The sequence below is a fragment of the Callithrix jacchus genome, chromosome 3 (genome assembly GCF_049354715.1).
Source record: "Callithrix jacchus isolate 240 chromosome 3, calJac240_pri, whole genome shotgun sequence".
Classification (NCBI taxonomy): domain Eukaryota; kingdom Metazoa; phylum Chordata; class Mammalia; order Primates; family Cebidae; genus Callithrix; species Callithrix jacchus.
This window is the reverse complement of record NC_133504.1, coordinates 177,659,390-177,683,064: the sequence shown is the minus strand read 5'-3', so window position 1 is coordinate 177,683,064 and position 23,675 is coordinate 177,659,390. Positions and strand designations below refer to the sequence as shown.

At 40.2% G+C, this 23,675-nt stretch overlaps 1 protein-coding gene across 2 annotated transcripts in view; it reads right to left on the bottom strand.

Annotated features, from left to right (window-relative positions):
• The window catches only part of TAPT1 (transmembrane anterior posterior transformation 1), a 69,996-nt gene extending 46,611 nt beyond the window's left edge, over positions 1–23,385 (bottom strand). For both annotated transcript variants that reach the window (XM_002745961.6, XM_035294001.3), the window contains exons 1-2: positions 22,477–23,385; positions 10,314–10,444 (exon numbers count right to left, since the gene is read on the bottom strand). In XM_002745961.6, the coding sequence (XP_002746007.3) occupies positions 10,314–10,444; positions 22,477–23,326 (981 nt within the window). In that variant the 5' untranslated portion in view covers positions 23,327–23,385. The remainder of the gene's footprint in view (positions 1–10,313; positions 10,445–22,476) is intronic.
• Positions 23,386–23,675: the final 290 nt, after the last annotated feature.

Here is a 23,675-nt window from a genome sequence, read left to right as displayed (position 1 = left end):
GGGAAAACTTATAATGAATATCTCATCTCCTTAAACTGGTAATTACACATATAACACAAATCAGAAAAGCAAAATATGGCAAAGTACCAAAACATAATGAAAATACTTCAAGAAGAAATTATACACTAGAGTATGAGACTTTTAGCTGTTTTCCACTCTGTGATTGACAAGCATTTCCCAGGGATGGAAGATAAAATGCTACACAAAGCCTTCCATGAAAACCTTTCCAGGGCTTATTCTTGGATTTGTACCTTTATCCGTCCCTCAATCATTTTACTGAACAACTCTTATGTGGCAGAGACTGTGACAGATGAATAAAATATATGTTCCCTTCTTTAAAAAGGTAAAAGTCTTGTAAAGAAGCTCATTGTCCAAACAAGAGGATCAAATTTTGACCAAAATCCAGTTAGAAACATACTTTACAATGCAATTCACTATGCACACTAAAAAAAAGAAAAGCTTCATGAAAGTAATACCTCCCTTCTATGAAATACAGGCTATTTTCTATTTTCCTTTTAAAAAGAAACAATGCTGCTGCTCTCACTAAATTTGTGATCCACTAAAAAGTGGCAACTCAGCCTGAAAATCAGGTCCCAGATAGGCAGCCATGTTGAAATTCAGTTCCTTCCTAGGCAGCTTCCAAGGCAGTGAAGACAGTTCAGTTCAAATTGACTACAGAAAGCTTTGCACAAGAGTTTATGGGTGAGAACACACTGGGAAGTTCTTTGTACAAAATGAATTAAAGTACTGAGTTACAAACCACAGATATACAATTTTAAAATATTCTCTAAAATTCATTCTCAGCAGACTTACCAAAATGTACATGTTTCAATATAATCTTCTGCTTAATTATTAATCTTCAGAGACCTCTTTAAAATAAAAAATTATAAGTGAAAACAATCAAAGGACAGAAATGTTCCAACTTCTCTGTCTCTGAGAGATCTTGTCTGGAAGGACTTAAGAAGCCTTCTACAGGTTCCGGGCAATGCAACCAGACACCGGCCAGGTTGGGGCCTGCCTGTGCATGGCCGCAGTCCAGTACCACCCACATGCTGCAGTGAGACAAGAAGTTGGCCTGGGTTATTGAGTGGTAGAGGCAGAGCCAGAACTTCACTCAGTTTGCAGAAAACTGAAACACTATTTCTACTAATGACACTTTCATTCATCCTTCTAGTCTCACTCACCACTGAATTTACCATTATAGATATTTTAAAATAAGGTTTAACATAAGTTTTTAACATCTGAACTTTAATATTAAGGAAATTACAAAATCAAAATTATCCTGTGACATTGTAAGTAAATAAAATGCTCACTTGTGAAAATTTACAACCTGCTCTTATCATATTTATTTTGAACCTACTAGCACTGCTCTTAGCATTTGAAAAATACCTGTCTCAAAACAAACAAATAAAAATGCCAGCCTCTTTCTGTGGGGAATGAGGCAGGGTTTCTTCACCTTTAAAAAAACACCTATGTTTCCCTTTGACAAAAATCTCCTGCCCTTCTTTTAGCACCATTTGAAATTTCAAAATGAATGAAATGTTATGGCTAAAATGAAAGAAGCATAACAATTCTGCAATACACCTCCTTGAATTACACTAACCATCTTCTGGAAATTCTGAATGCCATCTCCTCCACCAAAACCATCAAAAATCACCTGCTAGTAGAGGATCGCTGGTCTGAAGTGTAGAAAGTAGGAGTAAAGAGGCCTAGTTTTCCGTTTTATAAAGGTTTTGCTAAAGCTCTGGATCTACTCCTGTAAAAGCAGAGACCATATCTTGCTTAACACTGCACTGGGAGGAAAGACATCTTCTCTTGGGAAGTCACAACCCAGCAAGCTTGACACAAACTGTGCAGTAAGTGCCAGATGAATGATGTGCTCTGGAAACACAGGTGATGAGGTTAGGTCTGTAAAGTATGTGTGTTTTGGGGTGGGGGAAAAGAGGCATGCACACCACAGGGAAGGAGGAGCAAGAGATAGCAGGGATGTCCCACAGAGGCAAGAAGATGGGCACTAGATTTTGCCAGGTAGTGTAAAGAGGAAAGAATTCCAAACAAAGGGAAGAGTGCACAGGTGCAACGTGAGTAGCCTCCTTGCGGTAAGGCTCAGATATAACCATTACACAAGAGGCAGAAAAATCATGTTCAGTTCATTGCTAAGGAGCTCAAATTGTATTATTCTTAGGTTCCAAGGTATCCTTGTACTTTGATTGTTTTCATTTATAGCTTTTTGTTTTAAAGAGGTACCTGAAGATGATTAATTGAACAGAAGATTATTTTAAAACAAGTACTTTTGATAAATCTCTGCTGAGAATGAAGAAGTTCTCAATAAACCTACATGTAGGGATCAATTAGGAGTAGAATGTCAAGGGGAACAGGATATCAACAAGAATACAAATGACTGACTTTGAAAGTAATTATTGCAGATTCAAGGTCATCTCTACAATAAAATCATTTTAATCATCTAACTTAAAAAATTAATGCCCCAGCAAGTCTATAGTCTAGTAGATGGCTAACAAAGGGATTACCATGAGCCAGGTTCTCTTATGATAAGCAAGGTTAGGTAAGCGTATGTAGCCATGGAAAAGAAATAAATTGAAGATTTTAATTTGTAAGACTATGCACAGAGAACGATCGTGAGACTTTCTTGCTTCTCATATTTGCAATCCATGTTGAATATTGTTATATTTTAAGCACATGACCAACATTAACTTACTTAATCCTCACAACAACCCACCAGGTTGGAACTATTATTTTGCTTGCTATAGACAGGGCTTAGACAGGGTTGTGGCACTCCTGCTGAGGGGCTGGAATGATGCAGTAAGGCAGGAGTGCCCTCAGGGTCCCAGGGCAAGGCTGAGCATCACCTAAGGAACAGAGGTCTTAGCGGCTGCTCTAGGCTCTGATCCTACACCTTTTATATAGGATCAGATCAACTTTCTCGGGAGTGGTCAGCACACAGCACCACAGCAGGCTGTACTAAGCAGAGAGGACAGCTCAGAAGGAGAAGAGCCATCACTGAATGATCACAGCAGCTTGATACAGGACAATGGAAAGACACAAAAGAGAGATTTAAGACTGTTTCCAAAGCTGAAATGAGAGAAATAAGTGATTGATTCACAAAGATAAACATGGTCCCACGGTGCCAAGTTCAAAGATTATCTTTTAAATACATCAATAAATGTGGTAGAGACCTAAAGGCTTTGCTCTCACATGTCCAACCTCCCCTGAGAAAATTAAGAATGATAAGACAGTTCCAGAAAGACCGTGGAAGCTGTGGTCATCACCACCACAAGCAGGGTGTGACAAGCCTCGGAGAGAAGCACCAGCCAAGGCTGCTGAGATTCTGAGACGTGTGGATCCCCACTGGCTTTGCTGCTTCTCAGCAGCCACGCTGGGGCTGGGGGTGGGATGGGGTAGGGAATCTGCACAAGGGTGTGTCACCAGCAAGAGCTGTGTCATGAGAAGAATTTAGAGGGATGATTCTCTAAACATGTTTTCATGAACTTAGAAACTGAGTAGGATGGTAAGAAAACACTGCCACAAATACCAGTCTGAGTAAGTACTCTTTATTAGTTTCACAATGAAAGCCCAGGAATGTTTTACTGAAATAAAGAAAAAACAACAGTTGTTATTTTTCCTAACATATACCTCAAACTGACATACAACAAAATGGCTTTATATGACATTTTAAGTCCATTCATTTGAAATGAAGATTATTTTTTCCTAAATTTTAACCCTGTCACTACTCTCAAAAAGGCAAAACTAAGTTACTCTATTAGACATTTAAATCTTCCCATCTGCCCTCACCATTCCTCATAGGCAAACTCTTCAATGAATAATGCACTATTAGACCTCTTGAGATTACCTAGGTCCAACCTTCTAATCATAGATGAAGAAAGTAAAACTCAAGAGAGGTTTGATGCCTTGATCAGGCTTCAGCTATTACAAACAGACCCAAGATAAGAAGCTAAAGTTATTGATGCTTGATCACAAATAATTCCCCTGTATGACAGTAACCCTTCTCCCTTCAACAGTAATAGACCATGCCTAGTAATAATAATATATCAATACTTACACTTTCAATCTGACAAATTGAAGGCTTATAAAAATTTGCTACATTCATAAGAACACTAAGTAGTTCCATTTAAGACTAAGTAGTTGAATTTAATTTTTAGAAAAATGTATTAAATAAACATAATGTACAAGGTATGGTAATAATAAAATAATGAACTGCCAAAAAGCACAGAATTACAAAAGAAAAGTCAGGCTTCATGATAATCACAACATACATCTGACATATTTAACACAAGGAATAAATATTTTGAAGGGGAATAAATCAAAGATTTTAATCTGTAGAATTAAATTATATAATTGTAGAATTAAATTAGAATTTTAATTGTAGAATTAAATTATATATTAACTATATTTATAGAAAGATCTTGAGCTCTCCTTGCTTGTTTCATTTCCAGTCTATGTTGAATATGACTATACGAATTTTCCAAAAGGAAAGTTGTGAGGGATGGTTAACCCTATAACCACTCTCAGTTCTTAGTTCTCTGTTTGTTGGAAAAGCATAATATTCATGGTCCTAGCCTCCTCTGCAGCTGGAGATGGCTATATAACTCAGTTTGGACAGTAAGACAGAAATGGAAGTCTTACAGGCTACATCTGGGAAAACTTTCAATTCTTTATAAAAGGCATAGTCAAAAAGGTGACAAAGCTCACCAAATTTCTTTCTGTTTATAATGCAGATGTAATGCTGAGGTTGCAGCTATAGTCTTTCTACTAGAAGACAACAAGCAAGAGGACCCAAAGCCAATTTGCCAAGGACAGTAAAATAGAAAGATGAAAGAACTTGGGTCCATGACAGCTTCATAAATGTGCTGGAACAATTGAGACCTCTTTTTTCTAGACTTGTTAAAAAAAAAATAGTTTCCTACTTGTTTAAACCACTGTTAGCCAGCTTTTCTGGTCTATATAGTTAAGCATTCCTAAGAAAAACATATTTAATAATCTCCTTCCACAGACTCAACTCTAAACTCTCTAGCCTGATCATTCAACCTAACTGGATCCAGTCTATCTCTTTTTTTTTGAGACAGGGTCTCACTCTGTTAAGTGATCTTAGCTCACAGCACCCTCTGCATCTGGGGCTCAAGGGATCCTTTCTCCTCAGCCTCTCAAGTAACTAGGACCACAGGCGTGCACTATACCACTCCTGGCTAATTTTTGTATTTTTTGTAAAGACAGCATTTTGTCACATTGCCTAGGTTGGCCAATCTATCTTTCCAGAATGTGCTAGTGGTTTCCTGCCCACACCTAACAATTTTCCACCTCTGGATCTTCCTAGCATACCTACCCCAACCTACAAGGCCCATACAACAAAATCTCCTCCTTTTTCCTTCCTGGATCCTTGTCCCAGGTCTGTCATCTAAGCACACTTTCCCTTCTCTAAATTCTTCACATTTTACTTATACTACTTAAAAGGATTTGCCACTTTGCATCCTGTATTTTAATAACTTATGGATTTGATATCTTCTAAGCTAGGTGTGAGTCCTGTTTAATCTCCGTACTCTGCACTGCAAAAATGCCTTCTTGGAACATAGAAAGTACTCAAAACAGATGGAATAAATTAACAATTAAGTGTATAAGTGATCTTTATCTTTCTAAATTAGAATTTAAATATGCCAGGGAATTTCAGAAGATCCTATAATGCGTATTTCTTTACTATTTACTGTAGCTTTAGATTCACAAAGATGACAAAATTAGTCCTTAGAAAAGGGAAAATTTGGTACCTGATACATGGTAAACTGTTCCTTGGGGATCTAAATGGAGAGCATATACTACTATCACATACCACCACCAAACAACAGTGGAGAGAGAGATCTGTCTGGAAGTCGATGTAGAACTGTCACATGGGGTGGGCAAAGGACAGTATATATATCTTGTGAGGCTGTTGAAGGGACTGAACACAAACACATGTAAAGTGCCTAGGACAGTACCTAGCACCTAATCCTTATATAACAAAAGTTATTTATTTATTCACACAGAAATGGATACAACAGATGAGATGTTCAGTGTCCAAGTCAAGGTGGGGTATGGGACACTGAGAAACCACTCAGCAGGAACTTCCTCTTTAGGAAACTGATGCTCCCTATCTCTGATTTCACCAAGCCTCTGGTTAAAGCACTCTGTTTCTGTTATAACCGTAGGCTTCAGGCATGTGCCCACTGAGGCCAGACTCTATAGGGCCTAGCAGAAAACGGTAAGGTGTGCTATCTCTCATGGCCATTGTCTTTGGCCATTTCATGAAGGCTATGTCCTTCATGAAAGAGATCAGCTTTAGTCCCAGAGAGCCTGACTAAAAGGAACGAGGAAAGAAGACAGCTTTCCCTAGAAGTTTTTTCGCTTATGGTCAGCCACCCAAGAAGGCCAAGAGTCAGAAAATCATGCCCTTGCAGGGTTAGCAAAGTCAAGTTAGTGGCAAGCAAAGCAGGGAGATTAAAAGTATAATGCGAGATAAAACTGGGACTCACGGAAATCGTAAAAAACACACCTCTCCCAATCACCTCTTGCTGTGCACATCCCAAAGATGAAAGCTACCCCAACTGCAAAGAAAAATATTACATCCACCAGAAGGTAATCTAGGGACAAGAAACCTTTAAATTCCTCGCACTCTAGCAGAGTAATGCATTCACCCCGAGTTGCTGATGTGAAGGCTGTGAAAAAATTTTACCTGCTTACCATATAATTAATACATAGATGAGAAAACTTAGGCACAAAACGATTAAGCGAAGTACTCAAGGACTCACAGCTAACAAATTACGAAGCCAAGATTCAGAGTTGGGAAGTCTGACTTTAGAGATCATCCCCTTAAACACTTTGCTATCTTGCCTCTCAATTTAGAATGCAGAAAAAGTATAGTTTAATATCCTTGGTTGTATGGAAAAGAAAAAAAAGTTCCCAAAGTGGACAATGTAAGTAGTTAGTAAAAGATCTGGTACATAGAACCCAAGGGTTCTGAGGACAGGGGAGAACATTCATGGTGGAGGAGAAGAAATGTCTCTCAAAGCCAATCAAACACTCCAAAATTATATACCCCTACATTAAAATAAGGAGTTCAAGATGAAAATAATGCGCTAATAATTGGAAATACTATTTAAAATATATAAGCAATTCATCTTTACTAAATGTCAAGTATAAGGTACTTATCCAATGACCATGTAACACAAAAATTGGGGGATTTGTTTTCACATTAGTAAACAGGTTCAATAAGAGATAAGTTGACCTTTATCTTAAAGTATAAAAATTAATTACATGTTTTGTGGTGTTTGCAGCCTTTGTAGAGGCAAAGTGCTCCTTAATTTTCAAGTTTCTTTTCCTGAAAAGATTAGATGAAAGTATCATAGCATTTATCAAAAACAAGAAAATGAGTAAGGTTTTATATATTAGAATAGACAATGTAAACAAAAAAAAGCCAATAAAAAATAATTTAGGTTATCTTGAATGTCTAGATAGGCTCTCGACTCACAATAAAAACTAACTGAAATCCTACTTATAAAAAATAAAGGCCTTAAAGATATCAGAGTGAATTCATGCAGTTATGAGAGACATTTAAGCCAAGAATTAAAGTGAAACTTAAATCTGCTTTCCTCTACATCCCACTTGGTTTTAGAAGTTAAGAAGAAATGCTTTAAACACAAAACCATGATGTTCTTTTGTATATTTAGGCTACAAAGCTTCTTTTTTTTTTTTTCCCAGGACTACAGGCCGTTATTTATTCACAGGAATGGTATAAATTGGTTGAATAACCTCCTTTATATTTTTGAAATCATTTATACCTTATACAACTGATATAGCACAATGTGAAGTGATCCTCATCACAACAAATCCCCTATCCATGGTTCATTTCCTGGATTGTATTTCCTTTCTTCTGCTATTCTACTGAGAGAGATGAAGACAACGTTACTACTATACAGGGAGACATAAACGAATTTGGGCCTGTACCTACTTAGAAAACAGGCTTTAGGACATATAAGAATAAGGGAGAAAACAAATGTACAATTATGGTCTTCAAGTGGTATGAAGTATGTTACAAACTAAATTGTTTTTTAGTGCAGGTGTTCAATAAACTCATTTTAAAAACACAAAATAATATTAGCTACAATGCTATAAAGCTTCTTAAGTATTGTTCTAAGAGACTACATCAAATTTTCCCAAAAGGCCCTAAAGCCTTTTTCAGGGAAAACAAAAATCATTACAATTGTGTATGTGCAGTGTTCATGCAACTTTTCTGACATTATACATTTACATTCATACAAATGAAACCAAAGTTTCATGAAACAATACTTAGTATAGGCCATGTTCTCTGATACTTCTTCTATTTTCTAAAAAAAAAAAATTTTGATGGCAACTTATCATATTGATTACTTGACCCATTAGTGGTTCTATAATGGACCAGACAATACAAACATGAACTGCTTATGAGTTCCTGTGAGAAATCTACCCTAAAACATTGCTTGTTATTTCAGTGTTGCTTTAAGAAGAGAAAGAAAGAAGGAAGCGTGAAACAAGCCAGTCTCTGCTGAGGTATCAGAATCAGAAGTGGATGTTGCCACTGCTCATTTGTGTTTTGCCACAGGCGGGGTAATAAAAGGGGTCAGACAGACACCAACCCACTTTGAAGCAGTCCCCTGGTTGTGTTCATAAAGTTTGGTGGGGGTTACGGGTAAATCCCTGGGTCTTCCCCGGAGAAAAATGGGAGTTCATAACTACTCAGACCGGCAGGAACCAAATTCCCCTGTAGAGGGCTCAGGCCAGGTGGGTGAAAGCTGACCATGGCTGGCACTGTCCTGTTCACATATAGGCCCTGGCAGGCTGTCCCACCCACTTCCCCTGCACTGTGTCCTCAAACTTCCATCTCATGGCTTATTACTAGAAAAAAGCTGAAAAGCAAGCTAATAGTCTTTTAAGACACAAGAACTAGTTTAATTTTTTTCCAAGTAAAAGAAACATCTGCCTATCCCATTCCTTTCTTCAGACAAAATCTTCAATAAATCCCAATATTTATGACAGAGCTATTGCTGTGCTGAAGAGAAGTGCTGTGGAGAGTCCTGCCCAATCCTCCTCCCTCCTTATTGGTCAGCCCATCAGGCTCCTCCATGGAACCCTAGTCCTCTAGAAATGCAGCAATACGGTAATAGCTAAGCATATTTAATGATCCTTGCCAAAGGCAATCAAACCAGTGCCATATTTGCTCTCTCTCTAATGTTTGCTTGCTCATCAGCTCTCTAAATCCCACCCTAATACAGAACTCCTTAAAACTTCAGTAAGTGATGCATCACCAAGAACCTACATAAAGCAACATTTCTGAAACTGTCACTCTACATTTGGCTCTTTTTCTTCTATCAAATTGATAGATTGTCAGAAACAGAGTATCAGCCAAACCAGTTGGGTCCTTACTTCTCATTTGCCTGTATTGTAATAGCTCTTGTTATTACAAAGTACCAATGAATCCAACCAAACTCTTCTGATAGCCACTCCAATAGAAAGTATGATTCTAAGAAGATGACTGGACTATCCTAAGATTTATGTTACTATAGAAGTATGAAAACATGTTTCGATATAGCTGAAGCTGAATTATTTCTTCTTTTCTTTTACAAAGAAATGTTAGAATTGCTTAGATTCATCAAATCTAGCATCACCTAGGGGAGAAAGGGCTGCTTTCTCAGCCCACTTTATTAGTCTTGATAGGATAAGGCACAGCCAAGGGAACAGGATATGTGAAGACGTAGTGCTGATGTTACTACACTCACCCGGTAATGTGATGCTTCCTGTGATAGAGATTAAACAAACCATCTTTTTCTTTCAAGAGACTGTCCTGTATCTTTATATGTGTGCTTTCTGAGAAACTGTAAGCTTTAAAAAGGCTGAAAATTAAATAATTTATCATGCTGAATGGGGGGGAAAAAACCTGTTTCTAGTAAAACAGAACTGAGAGGAACTAAAAGAGTACAGAAGGAGAGATTAATTCCTTAAAAGAGTTACTTGGATATAGCACACAATGACAATAATAGGCAGAAAAGTTAAGATTTGGATAGATCTATTCATATCCTATCATTGGGTCTTGCATTAAAAATTGTAACTTTAAAGCTTCTTCCTGTAAGGAAATTTCCACTCCCCCAATACATTTACTTATTACATTATTTCAATTATTTAAAAGACTCAACTCTAGCTGTCCACCATTTTTTTTGCATAGTTAATACTTTGACCTAACTTTCAAAACGATGTCTGGTAATGAAATAAAATAGTACCTTTTCCAATTCTCTTGGTATTCGCAAACAAGTGTATACTCTTTCTCTTCTTTCTGTATACTTGGCCTCATTATGTTCAAGGAAGTACCCTCTTGTTAGTTCAGCACTGAGGAACCTCAATAATGAAAGCTCTACAGAAAAAGAAAATGACAGAAAACAAAAAGAACAGTTTTATCAAGGAACTTACATGCTCGCTAGGGCCATAGGTAATATACACACAAAACAAAAAGACCAAAATAAATGTAATCTATAATTCTATGCCTAGAACTGAACAACTACACACAATGATCAGCAAGCATTTTTGAAAAAAGTATTTTTCTGTGTGGTATAAACTGAAAATGCCACAGGAATATGGAAGGGGATGATTACTAAGGACTAGAATAGTCAGAAAAGTATTTTTTCAAGAGCTCAGTCTTGAGTCTTACAGGTGATACAGGAACTGGACTGGCAGAGATGAGAGATGGAAAATCAGTAGCCATCAAAAATATATAAAATAGAGTGATATATAGAGTCGAAAGGGAGCCAAGTCACACAACTGGCACTGCTTTAGTCCAACAACCATCATGGGTGAACTACATGGATACTGGTACCCCAGCTCCCTTCTTAGTTCAACCTCAGAGATCCTGCACAAATGTCTAAATAATGCCAAATGAAGACTTACCAACATGATACTAACAATCGTTAAACAAAGTGGAATCTCAACTAGATCGAAAAAACCTCCCTGTCCTTGGATCTTTCCATTCACCCATCTTTCCTTTGTTTCTCTAAAGCAAATTAGTCTGTAATCATCTCATTTCAGATGAGAAAATCAAGGTCAAAGGAAGTTAAATACCATCCACTCACTACAATTGGCAGCTTGAGGTGAGAAGCTAAGGCTCTGGATGTTCCACACCACCTCTTCTCAGTGCATTACACTTCCCTGACAGCCATCCCCTCAATGACCCTCAGTACCCCTTACTTCATCTACACCTTCCTACTTTTACTCTGCAGGAGGTAAAGTCTCTTCCAGAATGCAGGTTACCAAAAGGTTTCCAACTGTCCACTGTTCTCTTTGCTCTGAGCTGGCCTTATGGTCCCTTTTACCAAATATGATATTAATGTTCCCTCCAAAAAAATGACAAAGGAGGAAGGCTGATTTCATTTATGTGGATCTACTTAAGGAGTTGCCCCTTCTGAGTGCTATGATCTAAAGCCTATACGTGAGGGGGAAAGAATTTATAGTAAAAAATATCCTTGGCAGGGTGCGGTGGCTCATGCCTATAATCCCAGCACTTTGGGAGGCCAAGGTGGGTGAATCACAAGGTCAGGAGTTCAAGATCAGCCTGGCTAACATAGCGAAATCCTGTCTCTACTAAAAATACAAAAAAAATTAGCCAGGCATGGTGGCAGATGCCTGTAGTCCCAGCTACTTGGGAGGCTGAGGCAGGAGAATCACTTGAACTCAGGAAGCAGGGCTTGCAGTGAGTTGAAATTGCACCACTGCAGTCCAGCCTGGGCGACACAGTGAGACTCTGCTAAAAGAAAAATCTTAAAAGCCCTTGGAAAGACTTAGAAGCCAACTTGATTATGGCTCTAGACAACAGGTCTACAACAGCTTACCTCCTCCAGCACTTAAACAGATGCCTAATTCTTTGAGTATCATGTCAAGTGGCTTGCTTATGTTAGGGTTTATTCCATAGACATGTGTGCATACACACACACATACACAAACACACACACATATACACACACTCTTCTTTAAATACCAGATTCATAATCTGTCTGGGGAGTCAGTGTTCCCATGAGAGATATATAGAGATGAAACAGCAGGAGAGAAAAGCAGACTTCTTTCTAACTATGTCAGCCTCAGGCAACAGGAAGTGGAATCTGTCTATGTGTGTTGTACTTTCTCTCTTCGGTACATTTACAGTTGAAGTCATGTGGGTCACAAGTACGCAACATGTAAACTCTACTGTACATATTAACAGATGTTTGGATTTAAACGATTTAGTCTTATCAAATGCATGTAGAGTAGAACTTCTGGTTAGCAACTTTCCAATATGTTCTATGCTGGCTAGAACCAGAAGGAGATCTGTTCTCTCAAGTGGAGAAAAAGCAAGGCTTTTGAGCTGCAAACAAAAGCAGCCAAGACTAATGAAAGATAAAAAAATCATACTCAGTTCAGTCAGTTTTCCAATTAGGAAGAAAAGTATGTTTCGATTAGCTGGTATCTACAAATACCAGTTGTTTCAGGCAAAAATCAAAAAGCACAGGACTTTCAGAAGCAGAGGAGATTCTACATATATAATTTTTCACTGACCGTGGTGAACTCGAATTTTGAACTCCAGAGGTCACTTCACCACACTCTCCAGACAGCAGCCAACCCTGCAGCTTCCCTATCCCTAACTCCTACCCAAACCTGATTCACTGGTGCTCTTCTCTCTTGAATGGCTAATTTTTCCCATCTAAGTCTCTTTGGTAGCTCTTCCACCTCTACCTGACTCTGAAGTGTTTGCTGGTTCAGTGCTCTATTCAGTACAGTAAAATGTCAGCCCTCCTCTAATGCTGGTTTTCTCCAACATGTCTTCATCATTTTTTCTAGTAATTTCCTATACATACTTTGTTTCCTATATATTCCTAACTAAAAACCACATCAAAATCCTAAAGTCATCACATCTTCAGCCCTGGCTCATATTTCCAACAGCCTCCTCTATCTGGATATCTCATAGACACTGAATCACCTACAAAATGAAAGCAGTATCTTGCCTGCTGATTCTGCACCCCTCCTGAAGTCCAGACTTTAGTTCCTGGCTTTACCAGTGACACACAGTTGCTGCACTAGAAGCCCAGGGCCAATCTTGACAATCTCCTCACTCTTCTTACCAAAGCCTACCAATTCTTCCTTTAAAACACTAACTTTTTCCCCTTTTTCCTATTCTCCATCCTAGTTTAATCCTCCCTATCGCTCTCAAGGTTATTGCAAAAGCTTCTTGACTGAGCACCATTCTTCCCATCTTTCCTTCAATGCTAATGCAAACTGGCAGCTAGTCAGCACCTCACACAGATCAGATATGGCTCTGAAACCCTTCAGTGGTTCTTCATTACCTACAGAAGAAAGTCCTATCTCCTCAGTGCAGGCCATCCTAGATCCTTTACGACTGGCGACAGACCATCTTTTTAGTCATGCTTCACGCCTGCCTCGCCTGAGTCTCTAGGTCACAATTTTCTGCTTATCCTATTTTTCATTTCTCCCAAACATGTCAATGGATTCACACTGTTCCTTGGTCCGAGAATTCTCTATCAGTTTTCTAGGAGTGACCATGCCCAGATGTCACCTTCTCTGTGAAGACTTCCCCAAGTTTCTCAGGCAGAGTCTGTTCTTTCCCCTGCTTGGCTTCCACAGTACCTGCACTTGCATGTGATTTTCCACAGCTTACTACATTCATTTTCTTGTCTGGTTTTCTCATTCACTTTTGCATCACTAGGACCCAGCACATAATAGGTACTCAACAAATGTTTGCTAAAACAAAATATGGGTCAGAGAAGAAGAAAAATCACAGAGAACAAAAACTATCACATAGTGAAAATCTAAAAACGAAATAGAAAGGGAAGTGACTAAGAAAAGAAAGAATTATAGACATAAAATGAAGTGGCCACATTAGTCTCTTTAGGAGGCAGGCCCCAAAGAACAGAACTGACACAGAATTGAGGAAGCGATGCAATCCGCAAACTGGGCTACACTTTCATGTGGGTGATTTATCCCTTCTGATAATTTCTGGAATTTTCCCATTTTTCTTTATTGCTAAATTTCTCTACTGAAAGATGATTTATATGAATACAAAAGTGGAATTAGTCAAAACGTTCAATAGTAATGGAATTGCTTAATAAATATCAATGTACCAATATAAAAAAAATCAAGTGGCAAAAGAAGAGCATACCAGACACTTGAGAAAAGAACTTGGGATTATGACAGAATTGTTCTGAGACTCAGGGAGTTAGCAGGGAAGGAGTGAAAAGCTTCACTCAATGCAGCAGCTACTGAGGATACAGGAGCCTCTACTCTGTATGTGTAGCTAAGTGACTATAAAGGTAACCCAACAGGTACCTGAACCTCATCTCTCTGAGGAAACAAGGTACCATGATGCAGTCACAGCCAGTGAGTGCCCTGGCTTCAGGAATGAGGAGACCCTCACTGTCAACACTAAGTGCAAGGAAAGAAGTCAGGCAGCCCACAAGAATGCCATCTAGGTTAAAGAGATCAGAAACACATTATTGCACAATCATTTAAAATTTTAAAAAGCAAAGTAAATAAAAAGGTTTATTTGGGGCCAGCCGTGGTGGCTCATGCCTGTAATCATAGCACTTTGGGAGGCCAAGGAGAGCAGATCACCTGAGCTCAGGAGTTCGAAACCAGCCTGCCCAAAATAGTGAAACCCCATCTCTACTAAAAATAGAGAGGCAGGAGAATCGATTGAATCCAGAAGGCAGAGGTTGCAGTGAGCTGAGATCACCCCAGTGTACTTCAGCTTGGACAATAAGAGCAAAATTCCATCTCAAAAAAAAAAAAAAGGTTTATTTAAATTCTCCACAATGGTGTCTTCTCTGGTGACTGCAGATAGATGACAGCTTTGACCATAATGAGAGTTGTGTTGTGACCTACAGAAGAGCATGGGATTAGCAATCAGAGGAAGGGAGTCCTGGTACTAGCTCTCTACACATTAGTCCTGGGACCCTGGTGCAGTCAGAGATGTCAATTTCATTGAAGAGAAAATGGAAGCTTAGAGCAGTTTTTTAATACCTGTCCACTGTTTGCCCTTATCCACAGAATCATCAAAGGACTAAGAGAGTATTTGTATGAAAGTACATAAAATCTGCAAAGCATGACGCAGTGTCTTCAACTACTTTCTATTAACTTCACAAGTGCTGTAGTATGAATCAATTCTGGTTTGGTGGTTATCTTCTTGTTCTATGGTTAAAAGGTAATATAACAAATAAGTATATTTAATGAACTATATCACCTAAGTAATTTTCTGAAACAGGTTGTCATTACAATATAAACACATGAGTATTTTAATTACAAGTACAAAACAATGCTGTGTCAGGATTCTACCTCTAGATATATGAGAATTTTAATTATAAATACCAGTTTAGATTCTACAATGAAGAATTTAAAAAGTCAAATGATAAAAACATAACCTATTTTGAGTGTACAGCTATCACAACTATGAAACAGGTTCTACTGTTATACCCATTTTGCAGCTGAAGAAACCAAGGCCCTGAGAGGCTAAGGAGATCTCCAGGGTCACAAAGGAAGCAAGCAGAAAAGCCAGAATTCAAAGTCAAGCAGTCTATGGGTAGAGTGTGTGTGCTTTTCACCATTAGATAGCTCTGCCTATCATTGCCTCAAGTGCTTTTGTAAACATGTCATGTGTTATTTCTGGAAAGTTAGGAGCCCTCTGTCCCTACCCTTCCTCTGCACTCCCACTGCACCTTGAGCTAACTTCTTGAAGCTACACTCTTTACTCGTTGCTCCCTTACAAGACCATGAACCTTCTGAGAGCAGGCCCCATGTACCCCTATATTCTCGAAGTCCAGCCCCGGGTGAGTTCTGAAAGTAAGAGTAGTCTTTGTGTACAATTAGCACCATGCTAATGGGCTGGGAACTGTTTTAAATGATACGTTAAAGAAATGCTAACCACAACAACAAAGTTTCATAAGCTTAAATATTTTGAAATATTTAACCTTATGAAATATTTATCTTACCTCCTTCTCACCTATTCCTGGAGAAGTGGGTGTATTTTAGGGATTAGGATCCTTCTACTTACAGTATAAGGCAGTTTACAGAGGTCTTGCACACACTACTACATAAAATTCTCGCTACAATCATGACAGTTAAAGAAAGTAATTAATGGTGTCCATATTTTGCAATGAAAAAACTGAAGTTCACAGAAGTTGAGAGACTTGTCCAAAGTCACTGAAAGCTAAGGGGTAAACTGGGAAGAGCACCTAGTTCAGCATGCTCTCTCCCCTATTTCAAAATGATCATCCATCTCTCTGACCATTATAATTTGGCTGTGATTCACAGTGAAGGAGGTAGGAGGGTGCACTGCCTTGCTGCTGGAGCCATCGAGTTAGCCTTGCTGCTTCTGCTCTACCAGGACCACTCCCACCTTTCCTAGGAAAGGCTGTATTTCCCAGTGCGCCACTCAATCCTCGGTGCTGAGGTATACCTGCGTTTCAGTGTTTCGCTTACTTTTATTTTGTTAAAAGTTGCTCTCTAGCATTCTATAGACCTATCTGAACTTACCTGTCCTATGATTTTGGGTATAGTTGCCAGGGTAATTATTTAGGAAAGCCACTGTTCTTTACCTATGGGTATCATCTAGAACTCTGATAGCTAAGTACGTCTTAACTTCTGTCAGACATTCATGGTATTTCAGTCCTTCTAAGCAAAACAGTCACTCTTATGCCAAATAGCTACCTTTACGTTTTGAGAATAAGTATTTTTCAAAATAAAATAATCCAAATACTTTCTGAACACTGATTTAAGTTTTTAAGATGTCAATTAATTTTAGTTCATTTATCTCAATCTTACCAGGAAGAAATATCACTCTGTAAAAGTCTTTTAAAAATAGACACCTTGGGAGGCTGAGGTGGGCAGATCATGAGGTCAAGAGATCGAGCCCATTCTGGCCAATGTGGTGAAACCCCATCTCTACTAAAAATACAAAAATTAGCTGGGCATGGTGGCAAGTACCTATAGCCCCAGCTACTTAGAAGGCTGAGGCAGGAGAATGCTTGAACTTGGGAGGCAAAGGTTGCAGTGAGCCGAGATTGCACCACTGCACTCCAGCCTGACAACAGAGCAAGACTCTGTCTCAAAAAAAAAAAGAAAAGAAACATTTACCATTTAATTATAACATAAACAAATGCTTCTATATTAGAAGAACTGTTTTGTCAACTGTGAATTTTCTTTTTTTTTTTTTGAGACAGGGTCTCACTCTGTTGCCTAGGCTGCAGTGCAGTAGCAGCACAGTCCTGGCTCACTACAACCTCTGTCTCTGGGCCTCAAGTGATCCTTTTACCTCAGCCTCTCTAGCAGCTGGGACTACAGGTACATGCTACCATGCCCAGCTAAGTTTTCTATTTTTTATAGAGATGGGGTTTTGCTATGTTGTCTAGGCTGGTCTTGAACTCCTGGGCTCAAGCAATCTACCCGCCTTAGCTTCCCCAAGTGCTACAATTACAAATGTGAGCCACCATGCTTGGCTGTCAACTGTGAGTATTTAATATGAGGAAAATAATACCAATCGTCAATCCAAATCAATTCCTCCAGCATATTTTTACATGATATCACCTCCTACCACAGAACTGCTCTTTGATCCAGTACCTTAAATTGAGAAAAAGAAAAAGGATAGTATAAATTGCTTTTTCCTCAAACCTAAAAGAAAAAACACAATGTTTAATTATCTTCTAAGAAGGCTTATTTTAGAAATAAGAACCTAATATTAAAAAGTATTAATTAAAAGTAATGAGTAATCATATTTATATGTTCAGTAATATGCCTAAATATATCTTTCTTAAAATAGCACTGAGCATTTAAAAAGTTGGAAAGTAATATTGGTTAACTGTTAGGAAAATATGAAACATGCAAATCTCCATAGTCTTAATATAAAACTTCAGTAAACTTTATTAAGTTTTCACTAAAATATTAAATAAGATTATTAAACAAATATAGAGATACACTCTTGTACAAGGCCAGTTAGTAATCAACTTTACTGGGAATCAATAATAAAACAGCAATTTTGCCTTCCTAAGTCAAACATTAAGTAAAAGAACCATTTTACACAGTATATTCAAGTTTTTAAGATCTTCGAAAAAATGTTTATGGTCTCATTTAGGGAAGTGAAGAGTGGAATATTTATAAAGGAATAGATGGAAAACACGTATATAAAAAAAGTGACCTTTTTTCCAAGGACATAAAGTTCTAAAGCAAAGGATTACAAATGAGAACAAAATATCATTAATTTGACAGTCAACGCTACATAGTCTTTCTAGAGACATCTTTTATGCTAGTAGTACCCACACTGGAGCACAAATGAGCTGCTGGGATTGAATTTTGAAGAGTAAACTAAGTTAAAGTTAAAAATTGTAAAAAACACTGATCAAAAACCTAAATCAGTAACTTTTCATTGTTCGTTTAGTTTATATATACTAATTAAGTAAAGTAAGTGAGAATTTTAAAAGCAAAGCAATAGTTTGTCAGAAGAAGTTAATTTTACTTTGTATCTGGTTTGTTGTTACTCTAAGTCATTTCCCAGTTTGATAATTATTTTTCTTTGTAAATAAGTTAATTTACTCTAGATCATAATTTTAGAATCAGCCACCCTTTAATATTCCATTAGGTTAAGTTTGGGGCCACTGAAGTAACTATGTGATATAGGCTATGGATGGTGGAAACTGATTAAATGAAAACATATTTTTATAAAAATGTGGTATTTTTAAGAAGAAACTGACAAATTTTCAACTACACAAAGAAAAGAACATATGTAATATGAATAGTTAAAACCTTTGTCCCACTCCAAATCTTTTGAAGGTATTACCAAAAATTCAGTTGACTTTTCTGGGTTTCAATCTTCCTGCCTCTGCTCAATCTCTAACATACATGAAACAAGAAGAGGTCTAACCATGGTTAAAGGGAGAAGGGAAAGGCAAAAGAGATGGATAAGAAGTTGAAGTAAGTCCAGAGTCACTTTTAAAGGAGGAAAGAAATATAGGTCCACAGCACTGTTACCAGTAGAAACAATATATTCACCTATACCTGACTTCAAGCTTTCTTGTTTTACAAGCAATACCAATCCTTATGCATCTCCAACATCTGCATTACACAGGTATTCTTTCATCCACACAGGTAGGTGCTACCCTTATTTGCACCAAGCCTTCTGTTAAGTCTCCATGGTGACTAGAACCAACCTAGATGCTTCAGATACTGAACTATCTAGTAGTGGCGCTATGAAACAGAGCCAAATGGATTAGGCAGGCAGTCTAAGTAAGCGCAGAGTTTACAAAGCAATTCAACAACCCAACCAAGCCAAAAACACAGATTTCCTAATGCTTAGTCCAAAGTTGGTTTGCTGGATTTAGATTCCTAAAAAAAATATGGCTACATAGAAACTCTCCTTCCTAGGACTTCTGCAGATGAATCAAGTGAAGTACAAGCAGAAAAACATAGTATGTGTTTATTATTTGGTTTTATGTCAAAAGGGACAACAGAAGTTGGTATATTTTTAAGGACAGGAAAAAAAGACAAAAGAGATCAATCTGCAGTTCTTGATAACCACTATAACAAAAGTCCAAGGCCAGTAACCACATATGCAACAAGGGAATACACAACGACCATTCTGAGAGAGCAAATGAAAATAGGAATGATGAGTGTGACAGCCAATTCTAACTATGTTAAAAGGTGGAAGTACTTGCATCCGAGACAAGCTTCAGCCTACTGCCAGGCTAAATACAAGTCAGAATGGGAGTTCTAAGAACGATGGGATAAGGAAAAGGAAGCTTGCACTTTTTTGCATCATCTCCATAAGATGATGGAGACACATATATAATACAACATATGGCATATACAGCTGTTCATCCAAATGAATATACATATTTAATTTCTAAACATGTAAATCAAGGAGAGATATAAAACAAAATGAATCTCGGATACCACATTTTGATTTATTTTATTCAGATGGAAAAGGTTTGGATAAGTACCTAATAAGTTCATTTATTTAGGGAGTTCTAGGCTGTTGGGACTGATCAACAAATGTCTTATTTGTAGGAGCCCTAAATTCCTTGTGAGAAAAGATAATGAGGACTTTGCAACTAACTGATGGTTTGGCCACCAAGACACTAAGATTATGACTTTCAAAAAGGAAAGCCAAAGGCTGCCTTAACTTGCAGGGGGATCTAGAGCTCAAGAGCAGGGGTGCTAGACTCTTAGAGGCACCACCAGAATATAAAAAATTGACAATACCTTAAGTCCAAGTGTCTAGCCTTGGAGGACTAGTTTGATTCAGGGATAAATGCTAACCAAATGACACTAGCTGCTGCCACTCAAAGGCCCTCTGACCCAGGCCAGCTCCTAGGGAATCATTTTTCTAAATTCTTAAAAGGAGGGGAAGCAAGGATTACAGAGCAGTGGAAGAGACCAGCTCTAGACTTAGCAGTCTGGGCAATGAAGGACTTAAAGCAGTCTCTAGTGGGGAAACATCTAACAAATGTGGTTATTAGAGCTACAGACTGGGTGCTAGCAGTGGTAGGAGCTATGTGACTAACAGAGCAGGGACACCAGGAGAAATGAAGGAGGGGTTCAAATGGAGGCCCAGAGAGAACACTGGCCAGTGGCTCCAGCTGAAATATTCCTGGAATTTGGAATTCTCACCTAAATCGCCAAGGCTAGTGTGACTTGGTAAAGCAAGAGTGCCACTGACATCTCACACAAAACCAATGGAACTGGGGAAAGAATAAGGACTACTCCAACAGGTAAACCTGGAGGCATCTCCCTGATAATGACTTCCTGCAACTATGGCTTACAAAAATCCAGCCTTAAACATGGTGAACCATATTGGTGAAGAATGGATATGTGGTACAATGAAGCCCATGGAAGTCCAGGTATCCAGATGCATCCCAGGTATACAGTCTTAGAAAGAGCCAGGGAAGAAGTGTTAAGTGATACTGCAAGCTCAAGATCTATGTTCATCAGTAGGCTCCAGACAACTTCATTTCCTCTCCATGCAAACAAGAAAAAATGGCTTTTAAATGGTGGCTTTCCTGCAACTGAGAAAGATTTTAAAGAAAATATAGTGAAGCCTGGCCCCATCTATTTCTATTTACAACAGAGTGCTTTTAATATTCGAGTCTAAGTAAGTAAACAGGGAGTTAAGAGATTTGATATTTTGTCTTACTTAGATCCTGCCAATTCAGAAAGTAAATACTCTTGCAAGCAAATGTTTAACTTAGAACTAAACCAAATAAAGTATGGTTGAGAATTCTTAAGTGGTTAATTGAAAAAGACCAAACAAGACAGTTTGTAATTTTCCAAAGTCATGGACCGCTTCAAATCCTATGTCCAGTTCTGGGAATTAGCAAGTCAATTAGAATCTCATGGGATCAATTTTATGGCCCTTTAAGTACTCTTAAAATTTCAGTACTCAAGTACAATAAATGATGTAATCAGCTGTACAACTTAAACAGTTATTTACATGAACTGCAGGAAATAACGGCTAACACAGCCCCTTTTGGACAACAGAATAATTTTTTAGTTGGAAGAAATTTAATGGAGTTATGGTTCAGTTGCTGTTTAAAGTTTAGACCGGAATTAAAACGTTGGGTTCACTCTATATTCAACAAGACATCCATCTCAAAATCTTTTTTTCATTTAAAACTAATTTGCAACTGTAATATGAATACAAATGCAATTTTAAAAATTCTTTAAAAACGAGAAAAAAACTTACAGCTTACAGGAACTGTAACATTTTAACAATATGTTTAAAACCGGTCATTGAATGTTGTCTTAATAAGTACACATTTTCTCATCCAGCAATTTTTTTTTTTTTTTTTTTTGACATTAAGTTTCAGTTTAGAAAAAGTTCAGGTGCAACATTTTATGGAGTGCTAAATAGTTCTGTCCCGGGCAAAACTACTGAACCATGGTCACTACCACACCGTTAGCTGTCTGAGAAAAATCTACTCGGAGGGCAAGTTAACAGGTTTTTACAGCTCAAGTTCGCTTAAAATACAGAACAAAAAAAGTCACCCTGGCATTAATATAATTAAGAAATCAGCCGTGTGCTTCTCACGTTTCGGCTCCCTGAGACGTGTGAAATGCCCACCAACCTAAGACCTTCCGAGGACGGTGCAGGGACCGGGACAGAACATCCCCGGCCGCAGACCCCCTCCAGTGCACACCTGCCCTGGCGCGGCAGCTGGGGCCTCCGGGCTGCGCGCGGAACCCGCCCGAGGAGCTGTCAGCGACCGCTGAGCCTCGGCGGCTCCGCGCGCCCACAGCCTGGGCGGCCTCGGGTGACAGCGGCGGTCGCGTGGCTCGGGGGCCAGGGTCCCAAGGCGCCCCCGCCGCCCTCGGTCCCCAGTCCGCCCCTCGGCGCCCGCCGCGGCCTAGCGCCACCAGCCTCACCTGCGCAGCCGCGGCGCCTCTCCCGCCGCCGGTCGCTCTCATAGAAGCCCAGCGTCTCCGTGTGCTGAAGCGCCGGCTGGGGCCCCTGTCCGCCGCTGCCGCCCGGCTGCTCTGCCTCGCCGCGGCCGTCCAGCTGCGGGCGGTCCACGCCGCCACCGCCGCCTTCTCCCAGGGCGGCCGCGTCGCCGACGCCCGCCATGTTCCGAGCACAACAAACCGTCCCCGCCGCCTCTCTCCAGGCTCTGGCTCGGCCTCCGCCTCTGGCCAGCCCCCTCCCCGCCTCGCCCCGCCCCTCGCTGGAGCCCGGGCCGCCGCCGCCGCCGCCGCTGCCGCCGCCATCCGCGGCCCGCCGACCGGCGCGCACCATTGGCGTCAGCGATGCGTGTGAGGCGGCAGTAGTCGCTGCTGCCGCTGCCGCCGCCGCCACGGCCGCCGCCATCTTCTTTTTGCCCTCGCCGTGGCGGGCGGCTTCTTCCCGCGCTGTGGCGGGCTCGGCCGGCCGGGGTACCGCACCGGGCTCCATGCAGCCAGGCTGCGCGGCCGGGCAGAGCGGACGCCTCCGGGGCTCGGGTCGGGGACCAGGGAGTAACGGGCCGGGGATGGCGGGCGGTGGGTCGGCCGTGGAGCCCCAGGGAGGCTGCCGCAACGACCGCTGCCCGCAGTCTGCGAGGTGTCCGGTCGCCCGCCCTGGGCCCCTTTTGCAGACTCGGTGCCCGGAGTGCGCCGGCGCCGCCCGCCGGGTCTTGGCACTGCTGGCGTGGCCGCGGCGGCGGGAGCCAGGCTCCAGATCCGCGACCTCCGCGAGCGCCGGCCCTGCGTGCCCACTATTTTGGTTCCATCTCTTCTGCATATTTATGCTTTCCCGTCACATTCCCTGGCCTCTGAGTGTCCTTTGGCAAATTCCAATGCACTTGGGCAAGAAGGAGATTGGGGAGCTTCACAACAGGTGGGGGCGCGAAGGGGAGGGGCCGCGGCCGGACTAGCAGAGCGCTTCATGGGCTGGAGCGCCCGCGGAGTTTCCACTCTGTTTCGGGACTGGGGCTAGGAAACAGCCCTTGGCCGCCCCTGTGTCTTTACTCTGTCGCTTTACTTGGGGCTGGACCTCCCCTTTCCAGCTCTGGCGTGTGACCCCGCACCAGTGTGGTGTCGAGATCACCACCCGCTGGGGCCGTGGAAGCGAAGGTGCCCCAGGCTCGGGC